This window comes from Heloderma suspectum, chromosome 2 (assembly GCF_057233095.1).
Source record: "Heloderma suspectum isolate Gila_16-S chromosome 2, 16-S_ref, whole genome shotgun sequence".
Taxonomy (NCBI): Eukaryota; Metazoa; Chordata; class Lepidosauria; order Squamata; family Helodermatidae; genus Heloderma; species Heloderma suspectum.
This window is the reverse complement of record NC_139459.1, coordinates 1226618-1240502: the sequence shown is the minus strand read 5'-3', so window position 1 is coordinate 1240502 and position 13885 is coordinate 1226618. Positions and strand designations below refer to the sequence as shown.

General features: G+C 57.5%; 1 protein-coding gene across 2 annotated transcripts in view; it reads right to left on the bottom strand.

Moving 5' to 3' along the window:
* The window catches only part of NPR2 (natriuretic peptide receptor 2), a 52719-nt gene extending 41385 nt beyond the window's left edge, over positions 1–11334 (bottom strand). The window contains exon 1 of one of the 2 annotated variants that reach the window (XM_084832683.1): positions 10467–11334. In XM_084832683.1, coding sequence (XP_084688809.1) covers positions 10467–11226 — 760 coding nt within the window. In that variant the 5' untranslated portion in view covers positions 11227–11334. The remainder of the gene's footprint in view (positions 1–10466) is intronic. The other variant, XM_084832685.1, reaches the window with a different exon arrangement.
* Between the last annotated feature and the right edge of the window lie 2551 nt (positions 11335–13885).

The following is a 13885-nucleotide window of genomic DNA, read 5'->3' as shown; positions in this document are numbered from 1 at the left end:
CCAATTTTGTGTCATCTGCAAATTTGATCAGCATTCCCTGCACCTCCTCCTCCAAGTCATTAATACAAATGTTGAAGAGCACTGGGCCCAGGACTGAGCCCTGCGGTACCCCACTCGTTACCTCTCCCCAGCTTGAGAAGGTCCCATTGATAAGCACTCTTTGAGTCCGATTCTGTAGCCAACTGTGGATCCACCGGATCGTTGTTTCATCTAGCCCACTTTGAGCTCGTTTGCTCATCAGGATATCATGGGGCGCTTTGTCGAAAGCTTTGCTGAAGTCGAGGTATATGATGTCTACAGCATTCCCACAGTCTACAAGGGAGGTTACTTGATCAAAAAATGAGATCTGATTTGTCTGGCAGGACTAGTTTTTGACAAATCCATGTTGGCTTCGAGTAATCACGGCATTGTTTTCAAGGTGCTTACAAATGGATTGCTTTATCATCTGCTCCAGAATTTTCCCAGGGCTTGATGTCAGACTGACTGGTCTGTAGTTCCCAGCTTCCTCCTTTTTACCCTTTTTAGAGATAGGGACATTAGCCCTCCTCCAGTCATCTGGCACTTCCCCCGTCCTCCATGATTTCTCAAAGAGAACAGACAGTGGTTCTGAGAGTTCTTCTGCCAGTTCCGTTATTACTCTAGGGTGCAGTTCATCTGGCCCTGGAGATTTGAACTCAAAGTAATTAGGTGTTCCTTGACCATATGCCTATCAATCTCAAGCTGCAATCCTGCCCCTTCAGCCTGCACTTCGCCTTTGCCAGGCGGGTCATAGACCCTCTTTCGGGAGAAGACTGAGCCAAAGTAGGAATTGAGCACCTCTGCCTTTTGTCATCTGTTATCGTTTTACCATCCTTATTTAATAGCTGAACAGCCATTTCTTTCCTCTGCCTTTTACTATGCACGTAGCTGAAGAAAGCCTTTTTGTTGTTTTTAGCCTCCCTCGCTAATCTCAGCTCGTTCTCAGCTTTAGCCTTCCTGACGCCATCCCTGCAATTCTGTGCTACCTGCCTGTACTCTTCCTTTGTTGCTTGGCCTTCTTTCCACTTCCTATATGTGTCTTTTGATTTCAGGTCATTCAGGCTTTTTGTGAAGCCACATTGGCTTCTTCTGTTGTCTTCCACCTTTTCTTCTTGTTGGAATTGTTTGTGATTGTGCCTTGAGAATTTCCTTTTTTAAATGCTCCCACCCATCTTGGATTCCTTTTCTCGTTAGCATTGCTTTCCATGGGACCTTACTGATCATTGTTCTAAGTTTATTAAAATCAGCTTTCCTAAAATCCAAGGTATGCGTTTGACTACACTCAGCTTTTGCTTCCCTTAAAACCAAGAACTCAAGTGCAACATGGTCGCTTTCCCCCAGAGTTCCTGTAACTGCTACTTTATCCACTAAGTCATCTCTGTTGGTTAGGATCAAGTCAAGGATAACCAATCCTCTAGTTCCTTCTTCTACTTTCTGTAGGAGGAAGTTATCCGCCACACAAGTCAGGAATGTCCTGGAGGGGCCACGTTTTGCAGAATTTGTCTCCCAACCAATATTGGCGAAATTGAAGTCTCCCATTACTACTACATCATGCTTCCTTAAAACATTGGCTATTTGCTTTTCAAAAGTTTCATCCTCGTCTTCTCCTTGGTTGGGTGGCCGGTAGTAGACTCCGACCACTAGGTTCCTTTTATTCTTTGCTCCATTTATTTTGATCCAGATGCTATCGATGGGGCTCCCAAGCTCCTCCTCCTGTATTTCTGTGCAGAGATATGTATTTTTCACATACAGTGCAAACCCACCTCCCTTTCTGTTCCTCCTGTTCTTTTTGAACAAGTTATATCCTTCAATTGCTGTATTCCAGTCATGAGAGTCATCCCACCAAGTCTCAGTTATACCTATCAGGTCATAATTTCCCTCTTGTATTAAGAGTTCAAGTTCGTTCTGTTTGTTTCCCATACTCTGGGCATTAGTATATAGACATCGAAGACCATGTGCTTCATAGTCTGGCTTTCTTCCTACATGTGTCTGAAGACTATTATTGGGCGCTGTCAGAGCTGTTCTCTCCGTTGCGGTGCATAAGCCTACATCGGCAATGGAACCAATTACCTGGGGAGGTGGTGGGCTCTCCCACACTGGAGGCCTTCAAGACGAGGCTGGACAGCCATTTGTCAGGGATGGTCTGACTTGGATTCCTGCATTGAGCAGGGGGTTGGACTCGATGGCCTTGTAGGCCCCTTCCAACCCTACTATTCTATGATTCTATGATCCATTGTTATCCCCAACATTACATCTCCCTTCCCCGTAGGATTCAGTTTAAAGCCCTCCTGATGAAGTTCTTCATGCTGTGGCCAAACACATTCTTCCCAGCCTTTGTGAGGTGCAACCCGTCCCTTGCCAACAGCCCATCTTCCAGGAAGCATCGGCCGTGGTCCCAGAATCCAAATCTCTCTCGTCGGCACCACCTTCATAGCCAGTCATTCAGCTGGAGTATTTTTTGTTCCCTTTCTAACCCTCTTCTAACTACTCATGACAAAGACTCTTGCCTTAGAGATGGCTTTAAAAGAGGATTAGGCAAACTTATGTGGGACATGAATGGCTGCTAGATAAAACCCCTAAATGCTAGCTCCATATTGAGAGGCATTCTACCTGTGATGGCCACATGCTGGGGCAAGCAACAAGGGACCCCTCTCTCCCTTGTGGCAAGAGGGCCGTGGCCCAGTGCTGGAGTTCCTCTTTACATGCAGAAGGTCCCCGGTTCGATCCCTGGCAGCATCTCCAGTAGGGCTGGAAAAATTCCTGCCTGAAACCCTGGAGAGTCGCTGCTGCCAGTCCATGTTGACAACGCTGAGCTGAGTGGGCCAAGGGTCTGACTCGGTCTAAGGCAGCTCCCTCTAGCCTCCTGCTTGCAAGTTTCCCAGGGGCATCTGCCCATCTTGGCCTGCTCGTGTTCGTTCCTCAGTCCCTGGAAAGGGAGTCTCGCCAAGGCATCCCACTGTGACAGCTTACGGCTCTTGGCAATAAAGGTAATTCTGATTCTGATCTCTCCAAGGCAGGCAGAGGAGCCAGAGCTGCTGCTTTCAGGGGGTGCCGCTGTCAGCCAAGCCCCCAAAGGTGCCGGCCTGTGCAGCAGGTGTGCCGCACACCACGGCCACCTCCGCATGGTGCTGGCCTTCGGGCTGAGCATGCCAGGGTTCAAGGCTCCTGCCGTTGCTGCTGCTCCTGCTGACCAGGTGAGCCCCTGCTCACTTCACGTCAGCAGCCCACGAGGGCGCGAAGCGCAGCAAGGAGCCACTGCCCGCCCAGGGTTGCAGCCTACCGACCAAGCAGGTGCAGGTGCTGTGAGCAGGTGTTTGCCGCATGCACATTTAAAGCGGGGCGGCCATCTACAGCCTGCAGTGAAGGAGTGGTGGGGGACGGAGTGAAGCCCGGCACGCCCTGCACTCTGCTGCTCTGAAGTCATGTTTCCCCAGCTCCGCTTCGATGCTAGAAGTGAGCCGGGCAGGAAGAAAATTGCTTACCGCGAGGTATGGGAGGAAGGGGTCTGGGGTTCACTCCCTTCTCCCCCCGCTCCTTTTTGTGTAAGAGGCAGAACCCACCTGCACTTCATACGCCAATAGGCAAACATGATTGTCCCATGTCTCTAACTGGCCTTATATTAGAAGGACAGGGCAGGAATGGGGGAGGGGGAGGGAAGGTGCAGGGACTGGGCATCACTCCACCCTGGCCTGCTGCCTGGCTCCATCCATCCAGCTCTCCCCCCCCCCCCCGTATGCACACACATATGCTGGCACCTTATTCTAAGCCTGGATTTATATAAGTTCTGCTAGAAATTCATTTTAGTAATAGAATTTGAATACGTAAATTTTATCGCCATGTTCAAAATTTGGAAGAACTCAGTTCTGTATGTTGCTGTGAAAATGGAAATCTGTCATAAATTTGCAGGTCTCAGCAGGAGAATTCAAGCAGCAAAGTGTGGTTTTCAGACATTCTGAATATTAAAGGGGATTCCCAAGATACCTATTAGGAATACAGAGCACCCTATAATGTCAATGGTGTGACAGAAATGAAAAACACGATCACTGCTTCATTGAATAAAAACCACAATTGGTAGGTCAAAGCCTGGATCTTGGGCGAAACGTCTGTAAACTGCAGGACTGCAGTGCTGGTGGAGAAAATGGCTATTCCCACGAGGGTTAGGCCGAGCCCTCCCAGCTTTGGGGTTGAGCAATTCCTGCCTGTCTTGACCAGCAGGGTAGCTTGACTTTTTTTGAGCACCCTCCCTAAGGAAGTCCAATGGGCATCGGCACTGCAACCTTTTCAGTGCCTGGTCATAGAATCATAGAATAGTAGGGTTGGAAGGGGCCCACAAGGCCATCGAGTCCAACTCCCTGCTCAATGCAGGAATCCAAGTCAGAGCATCCCTGACAGGTGGCTGTCCAGCCTCGTCCTAACCGCCTCCAGTGTGGGAGAGCCCACCGCCTCCCTAGGTAATTGGTTCCATTGTCATATTGCTCTAACAGTCAGGATGTTTTTCCCGATGTTCAGCCGGAATCTGGCTTCCCTGTCACTTGAGCCCATGATTCCGTGTCCTGCACTCTGGGAGGATCAAGAAGAGATCCTGGCCTTCTCTGTGACAACCTTTCAAGTACTTGAAGAGCGCTATCATATCTCCCCTCAGCCTTCTCTTCTCAAGGCTAAACATGCCCAGTTCTTTCAGTCTCTCTTCATAGGGCTTTGTTTCCAGTCCCCTGATTATCTTTGTTGCCCTACTCTGAACCCTCTCCAGTTTGTTGGCATCCTTCTTCGAGTGTAGTGCCCAGAACTGGACACAGTACTCCAGATGAGGCCTAACCAGTGCTGAGGAGAGGAGAACAAGTACTTCCCGGGATTTGGAAGCTATGCTTCTATGAATGCTGCCCAAAACAGCATTGGCCTTTTTTGCAGCCACATCACATTGTTGGCTCATCTTCAGCTTGTGAGCAACAACAATTCCAAGATCTTTTTTGCTTGTAGCGTGGTTGAGCCACGTATCCCCCATCTTGTAAGTGTGCATTTGGTTTCTTTTTCCTAGGTGCAGAACTTGGCATGTATCCCTATTAAATGTCATTCTGTTGTTTTCTGCCCAGCGCTCCAGTCTATCCAGATCACTTGGAATTTTGTTTCTGTCTTCCAAAGTATTCGCTATCCCGCCCAATTTTGTGTCATCTGCAAATTTGATCAGCATTCCCTGCACCTCCGCCTCCAAGTCATTAATACAAATGTGGAAGAGCACTGGGCCCAGGACTGAGCGCTGCGCTACCCCACTCGTTACCTCTCCCCAGTTGGAGAAGGTTCCATTGATAAACACTCTTTGAGTCCGATTCTGTAGCCAACATTATCAAGTTGTCAAGACACTTCCATTTGCCCAGGTGTTTTAAACAGCTGCAGTCCTGCCCGATAAATCCAGGGTTTTGTTACATGAAGGCTGTGTCATGTTGTGTTGTTTTATTATGTTGTATTTTACTTTGTACACCACCCAGAAATCTGTCAGGATGAAGGGTGGGTTAGAACATTTTACAATCCATCAGTTTGCTCCAACTACCACATGCTCCACCCAGCATTGTCCTTCATAGAAACCCTCCTTGTGAGCTCCACTCCTAGCCTGCACCAGCTCACAGCCTCCCATCTATGGAAACACAAGTTGGAAACACACTTGCTGAAAGTGCTCCAGGCAACATCTTTGTCATTAGGTAGGAAGGAACCAGGCCCTGCAAAGGAAAGTCCAGCGAAATGGTGATCAAGTTTCTAACTTGCTTCTCTTTAGAGTGTCAGCTGGGGTAAAGTAGACATGATGCGTCTTTCTTTGAATTGAGTGTGTTTCTAAAAATGCAATTAACGACCACTGTAGGGATGGGCTGATCATTACTGGCATTGCACCAGATGGTGGGGGGAGGTTAACCCTCCCCTGCAGTGGTCCCGTAGAAAACTGCGCCCTGAAGAGGCTCTTTGCATGGGGACGAACTCCCCCCTGGATCGCCTGTCAGTGGATGAGGCTAGGCAGGCAGTGTGGGGCCAGCGTAGAGGGCTGCCCCTTCTTCCCACTGCCCTCTCCCCATCCCCTGCCCCTCCCCCTGGTCCCCCTCCCCCTGCTTCTGATGCCTTGTCCATTCAGTGAAGAGGGCAGCAGCCAAGGCATCCTTCCACGGGGCCTCTGCTGCTGCACACGCTGGCGTGTTCCCTGTGCTAAAAGGCGGAGGGGAGGGGAGGGGAGGGGACGGTGGCTCAGTTGCCCTGAGAAGGCATTTGCAAAACACAGCCCCACCCCCCCACGCACTATGGAGACAAGCGGGAACAGCTGCGAGCTCTTGCCTTCCTGGAGAGCGCAGTAGGAAACACTGCTTCAGGCTGGGAGCAGAATGTCAGAATCAGATTATTTTAATGTCAGGCGTTAATCTCAAAACTCAGCATCCAAGTATCAGAATCAAACTTTAAATCAACGTTTCATATCTGCCCAACTGAATGACTTACCAAATGGTTACCGTAACATTTACTTAAATTGCATCACAAATCAGCTGCCAGATATTGCTTGCTATGGCATACTTGCTGTCAGAAACGGTCAAATATGGATCTCTGAACATCTGAGAGCCCGTTGTCAGATCAGGCCAGAGCGTGACAAATTCTGATTACTACTGAAAAATCTTTGGATGTCAAACACTGATGCTGAAGATCCAGTGAAGATTCACCAAATAGCTGTGTACTCCAACCCTCTTTGGGGAAATTTCACCACCAAAATTATCAGGGGAGAATTTTGAAGGGAGTGTTTGCTTATCTAAGCTATTATTTTATAAAAGCCACCCGTAAGACAGATGGTTGCGGTTCAAAGCATGTGAGCACCGAACAAGTGGAGGGAAGGTGGGCATGGGGGCATCGGAAGCTGCCTTGCAGCGAGCCAGACCCTTGGTCCGCTGAGCCCAGTACTGTTGACCCTGACTGGCAGCAGGTGGGTGGCCTGGGGAAGGGCCCGCTCCCTGGAGGCTGGCCGGCTTCTTCTGCGCCAAGTGCATGCTGGCCTCCAAGTGAACGGATACCAGCATGCTGCCGCCATCTTAGGAAGCCCTGAGCCTGGACAGAGGACCAGCACTTCATATGCCTGGATTCTTGAGAAAAACTGAGTGCTTCTGGGCAAAGCACTGATTGTGCAGTCGCCCAGCCCCAGTCACAGAATTTTACAGGTGGTCCGGACAACGTCCTCTTCCGTTTGGAGCCCCGTCATGTCTCCCCCCCACTTCTCCCATCTCTTTTCATACCAGAAGAAATCCATCCGGCACAGTGCCTTTGACTGGCGACACTGGGAGCCTTCTGTCTGGAACCCTCTAGGGGAGGCAGTGATGGGTCTGCAGCAGCGGTGGCAGCAGCAGGTGGGGAGGGAGAGCAGAGCCGCAGGGACGAGCAAAGGGCTGACAGCCCTGCGTGACCTCAGCAAGCCCCCCCCCCCCCGCAGGGAGTCTTGAGCCCCCTCACCTCGGCCTGGGCCATCTCGCTGCCAATCCTGCCTGGGGAATGGGGGCAGCCCCGCGGCTGAGAGCTGGGGCTGAATGCACAGGTCCCCGCCTCAGTCTGACCCCACTGGGTGTTCTTCATGCAGCCCATCAGTGTTCAGCCCCCCCCCCCCCCGTCTTAGAGAGATAATAACACCAGCCAGCCATAGGCAACCATGGATGCGAAGTGCCTACAGCATGGTGGGATTGTTGCCAGCATGATCATGTGAGAGTCTGGGCTGGAGCAGGCCTCTGGGCCTGGCCAGGTCCCTGGGGCAGATGGTGGGGTGGGCCAGCCCAGGCTGGGGACCCTCTCCCAGCAGGCCCTGCCTGGTCAGCCTGTGCCCCTTCTCCTCTCCACAGCACCCAGCTGCTCTTCCCTGCCCCCTTCTGCCAAACCACACAGGACGTGCTCAGGTCACGGAGGACCCCTGGCATGTTTCCCTGGCACCCCAACACAGCCTTTGCCCAGGGACCCAGCCCAGCTACTCTGCGGCGAATTCCAGGCTGCCTCTCTAAGAACATAAGCAGAGCCTGTGGCTGGATCAGCCCAAGGGCCATCTAGGCCCACCAGCTGCGGACCAAGAACCCACAAGGGGACACGAGTGCTGCAGCACCCGCCCGCCCACGTTCCCCAGCAACCGGTGCACACAGGTATCCTGCCGCTGGAGCTGGGAAGGCAGCCGGGCATCAGCTGTGGGAAGGAGGGGGCCTGGCCCTTGTGGCTCAGAGCTGCCGCCAGGCCAGCCCCAAGCGCCTGCACGTGGGCCCCGGTGACTCGGGACCAGGCACACGAGGCCTCGCCGCCGTGGGGCGTTTGTCTGCGCTGGGCAAAGCCTCAGGCTGGACCGGGGCCCCCAGCCTGCTCCCCTCCGCCTGGAGTGTTCTCAGGAGGCGGAAGCGCCGTCCTCCACGGGATCAGGGGCCTGGAGTGGGCAGGAGCCCCCTTCCTGCCCGCCCTGCCCCGCTCTTCTGCCACTTCACAGCAGTCTGCAGCGTGGTTTCAGCGTGGGGGGGCGCGAAGGGACACGCAGTCCTGCTTTCTCACCCCCTCTTCTGTAAGTTGTGTGTGTGTGTGTGGGGGGGGATGCTGCCTCACCGGCTGGACTCTCCACAGCTCCCTGCCAGGAGACTTCAAACGTTTCAACTGACCTTCAAGGAGCCTGAAACTCCAGAAATCCCCACTTTTAAATCTGGCTCCTGCCGTAAAGACAGCAGCCATGAACTGGGGTGGGGGGCTGACAGACAGACAGAGAGACCGATACCCTCTGCCTGCCTCTGGGCAGAGGCAGCCTGACACATCTCGGAGGGGCCCCTGCTCTTTGTGACCCCCACCTCCAGCCAGGCAACAGAGGGGCCTGCGGTGGGGAGAAGGGCGCCTGAGGCCTCCTAGCCTACACAGTCCCTCACAGTGGGCCCAGGGCAAGAAGGAAGAGGGCCACATCGTGGCGCCTGGGGAAGGCAGGCGGGCCAGAGGCAGGTCTCTGGCCACAGCCCCCCCCCCCCCGCCGCCGCTCAGCAAAGCCCCCTCGCAGCACATGCTCTCCACTGATCCCGCGCCCACTGCAGGCTTCTGCCGGGGGGGGGGGGGGGCGGCGGCGGCTCAGCCCTCCGGAGCGGAGGCCACCTCCGAGGCAGCAGCGGCGTCGCGGCCCTGGACTCTCCGGCCGCCGCACAAAGCCGCCGCTCTTTTCGCTCAGGCTCGCCGCCGCCGCCCGGAATGCCGCTGGGCGGCGCTCGCCGCGGACCCACCGGAGCGCGCAGCCCTTGGGAAGCCGCGCAAGGGGGGCGGCGGCGGCGCGCTTTTCCCGCAGAAAGCAAGCGCAGCTGGGCCGCGAGATGCCACTGGGGCGGGCCCGCCTGGGCTCGGCGCCACAGCCCCCCCGCCCTGACCCTCGACGGCGCAGACAGGAGCGAGGAGCCGCACGGGCGCTGGCCGCCGGCTCCCGCCGGGGCTGGCCTCTGCCCTCCCGCGGGCCGGGCCGGGCGCACACCGCGGCCTGCTGGGCAGGAGGCTGCGGGGGAGCCCTTCGCGGGGCGGGGGCGGCGGCGGCGGCGGCGGCGGCGGGGGTCTGGCCCCGCCTCCCCTCCCCTCCCCTCCCCTCCCCTGCGGAGGAGAGGCGGCAGAGCGCAGGCCGAGGCTGCCAGGTCCCCCATCTGGCCGTCCCAGGCTCCTCGCCCGCCCCAATGACACAGCAGCCTCGGCTCCATGAGCAGCAGCCGAGAGGGAGCGCAGCTGCAGGCCCGATCGATAAGCGCCTCTCGCATCAATAACGGAGGAGTGTCAGGCCGCCCTTGGCCTGCGGCTCCCCCGCGGCTTCCTGCCACTCCCCCGCCACTGGACGGGCTCAGCCCGGCTTCTGCGTGTGCGCCCCCGACCCTTCTCCGGAGGCCCAAGCCGGCCTGGCCAAGCCCCCGGGCTGTCTGCGCGCTTCTTCGACTAGTTCGGAAGCGCGCCGGGGTGGCAGTTGGACATCTCCCCCCCCGCTCGGCCACTCAGAGCAGTTTGTCCAGGTCCACGGCATGCCGCAGGAGGCCCCGACGGGCAAACACTTTGGGGCTTCGGCCTGCGAGGGGCGGGCGGCGCGGCGAGGGCCGGCGTGGTCCCCCCTCTCCGGAAAATGCCTGGGGCAGGAGGGGAGGGCACTCCTGCCTTCCCCCGAATCCGTCCAGCCCGAGGCTAGGGGAGAGCGTCCGGGATCTCCAGGCGGGGGGCCCCGACCCCGCTCGCTCCTCGGTTCGGCTCCCGCCCCGCGGGTCCCGCCCGCTCCCCGGCGAGGTGCCCGGGTTGCCCCCGGAGACGCGTGCTGCGGGAGCCGGAGCGGGAGGCCGCCCTCAGGCTCGGGGGCGGCGAGGCGGGCAGCTCTGGGCTGCCTGCGGGGGTTGGGTGGCTCGGATCAGCCGGAGGCGCGCGGGAAGCAGCCCCCGCGGCCAGGGGAAGCCGCCGAGCGCGGCCGCGGGACTCACCTCGCCCGTTGGCCCGGATGAACTGGACGGCCGTCTCCGGGCCGCCCCCCTCGTCGCCGGCGCCGGCGCTGGCGCTGCCGTTGCTGTCGCGGGGCGCGTAGATGTGGTAGCCCACGGCGAGGCTGGCGTGGCGCAGCTCCTCGTAGACGCCCTCGATGGTGAAATAGAAGGGCCGGTCGTCGGTCTTGCGGTCCACGTAGAGCAGGGCGGCGCGGGAGCTCCAGTTGAAGTGCTCGTGCAGGTGGGCCACGAACGCGCCCAGCTTGGGCGCCGACGGGCCGGTGCGCACCAGCGTGCTGAAGTGCTCCTTCTTGTGGCGGAAGTCCGCGGCGACCGCGCCGGCCGTGAGCAGCGGCAGGCGCCAGTGCGCGGCGAAGCGGCCCACCGACGCGGCCGGGTAGACGCAGCCCGGCCCGAGCAGGACGTCCGGGTCGTGGTAGAGCTTCAGGTCCACCGCCCGGAGCGGCGCCACCGACTCCGAGCAGGCGCCGTTCAGCTCCGACGTGGCGAACACGGTGCGCGTCGACAGCCCCGCGGCCCGCAGCGCCGGCGCCAGCGCCTCGAGCGCCAGCCCCACGGCGGGGCCCACGCGCGGCAGGGCCCACGGGTAGCTGGGGTTGTGCTCGGGCAGCACCAGGGCCACCGTCACCGTCGTCGCGGCGGCCGCGCTGCTGCCGTTGGCGCCCGCGGGGCGGGGCGAGGCGGCGGGCGGCCACAGCGCCAAGGCGGCCAGCAGCGGCAGCAGCGGCGGCGAGGCCATGGGGGCGGCGCGGCGCGGCGCGGCTCGGCTCGCGCGGGCTCCTGCGCTGCCTCGCTGCTGCGCCGCCGCCGCCGGATCCCTACTGCGGGGCGGGCCGGCCGCGCTCCCCAGGAGAGGCCGCCCCCTCCGCGGCCGGCCCCAGCGCCCGCCCCGCGCCTCCCCTCGGACGCGGCTCCGGAGCCGGCGCAGGACGCGGGCGCAGCGCCCCCTGGTGCCTCCCTGCGCCTCCGCGGCCGGCGCCGGCCGCCCGGCGCAGGCCGAGCCGAGCCGAGCCGAGCCGCCGTGCGGGGCCGGGGGCGGCCCCGTCCCGCCTGGACAGGGCGCGCTGCCCTGGAGGAGAGGCTTGGCCCCGCCGGGCTTGCGTGCCTGCCTCTCTCGGAGGGCCCTGCCGTCTTCACGGCCATCGAGGGCCGCTCCTGGCCGACTTCTCTGGGCCGGCTCCCGGGAGGGTCCTGCGGGGGCTCGCTCCACTCCTCGTCGCCCCGAGGAGCAAGCTAGTTTGAGCAAACGCGCTCAAAGTGGCCTAGAGGAAACAACGATCCGGTGGATCCACAGTTGGCTACAGAATCGGACTCAAAGAGGGCTCATCAGTGGGACCTTCTCCATCTGGGGAGAGGTAACGAGTGGGGTACCGCAGGGCTCAGTCCTGGGCCCAGTGCGCTTCCACATTTGTATTCATGACTTGGAGGAGGAGGTGCAGGGAATGCTGATCACATTTGCAGATGACACAAAATTGGGCAGGATAGCTAATGCTTTGGAAGACAGAAACAAAATTCAAAGTGATCTGGATAGACCGGAGCGCTGGGCAGAAAACAACAGAATGACCTTTAATAGGGAGAAATGCCCAGTTCTGCACCTAGGAAAAAGAAACCAAATGCACACTTAAAAGATGGGGGATACGTGGCTCAACAACACTACAAGCAAAAAGGATCTTGGAATTGTTGTCGATCACAAGCTGAAGATGAGCCAACAATGTGATGTGGCTGCAAAAAAGGCCAATGCTCTTTTGGGCTGCATTCATAGAAGCATAGCTTCCAAATCCTGGGAAGTACTAGTTCCCTTCTACTCAGCACTGGTTAGGCCTCATCTGGAGTACTGTGTCCAGTTCTGGGCACCACTCTTGAAGAAGGATGCAGACAAACTGGAGAGGGTTCAGAGGAGGGCAACAAAGATGATCAGGGGACTGGAAACAAAGCCCTATGAAGAGAGACTGAAAGAACTGGGCATGTTTAGCCTTGAGAAGAGAAGACTGAGGGGAGATTAGTATTCTTCAAGTACTTGAAAGGTTCTCACAGAGAGGAAGGCCAGGATCTCTTCTTGATCATCCCAGAGTGCAGGACACGGAATAATGGGCTCAAGTGACAGGAAGCCAGATTCCGGCTGAACATCAGGAAAAACCTCCTGACTGTGAGAGCAATACGACAATGGAACCAATTACCTGGGGAGGTGGTGGGCTCTCCCACTCTGGAGGCGTTCAAGACGAGGCTGGACAGCCATTTGTCAGGGATGCTCTGACTTGGATTCCTGCACTGAGTAGGGGGTTGGACTCAGTGGCCTTGTAGGCCCCTTCCAGCTCTACTATTCTATGATTCTATGACAGTGGTTTTCCCCACCTTCCGCCATTCCCCTTCTAGCTGGCGGAGGCCACCGAGAAGCAGGAGCAGCGCTGTGCTCGGATTTGGGCAGGTCCGCTGCCTCCCCCAACAGGGGAGAGAAGGAGCCTCTCCGAAGGAAGCGACCAGGCGATCCTGGCTGCCGTCTGGGGAGTGTGATGCGCCTTGGGCCGCCCAGTGCTGCGAAGGCAGAGAGGACTGGAACGGGTGTTTGTCCATCCACGATGGTCCCAGGTGAATACCCACGGAAGCAAGCCGTGGGAGGCCTGCGTGATTCCTGCCCCGAGCTGCATTCGCGCCTGGAAGCGCGGGGCCCTCTTCCCGTCAGCCCACGCCGAGCTTAGCTTAGGGGCTTCGCCTGCTGGGACGAGTGGTGCAGGGACTTGCCTCCCGCCCCCCACTTGGCTTGAGAAGCTAATCTCGCTTGGTCTGCATTCACAGACACACGGAAGAGCCAGCTGGAATCAGTCCAGAGGCCGGGAGTGAGCAGCAACGATCCCCCGGTGTGCTGTGTCATCTGGAAGAGCTTCTGTGTTGGACTCTCCCTTGACTTTCAGTCAGGAGGCCCAGAGCAGAGAGTCTTGCAGAACCATACAGCGAGGGCAGCAGTTCTGACGACTGTGCATTCTGCCTTGGATGCCCCTTTTGGCCCAGCAGACAGGGGGAGGGGTGGGCCTGGGCGGTGAAGCCCGCCCCACCGCCCACCCCAGAGGCCCAGCTACAAAATGTTTTGGTGCATAAGAACCATACCCTCCTTTTTCCAAGCTAAACAATCCCAGCTGTTGTAACCTTCCCTCATAAGAGAGATGCTCAAGCTCCTTGATCATTTTAGTTGCCCTTTTCTGCACTTTTTCCAGCCTACAGTATCTTTTGGGGTGTGTGGTGACCAGAACTGGACAAGTGTGGTCGCAGCATAGATTTCTACATGGGCAGTATGATGTTGGCAGTTTTATTCTCAATTCCTTTTCTAATTATGCCTAACATGGAGTTGGCCTTTTTTCTTTTCTTTTTCTTTGTACAGCAGCCACACACTGGATTGACATCTT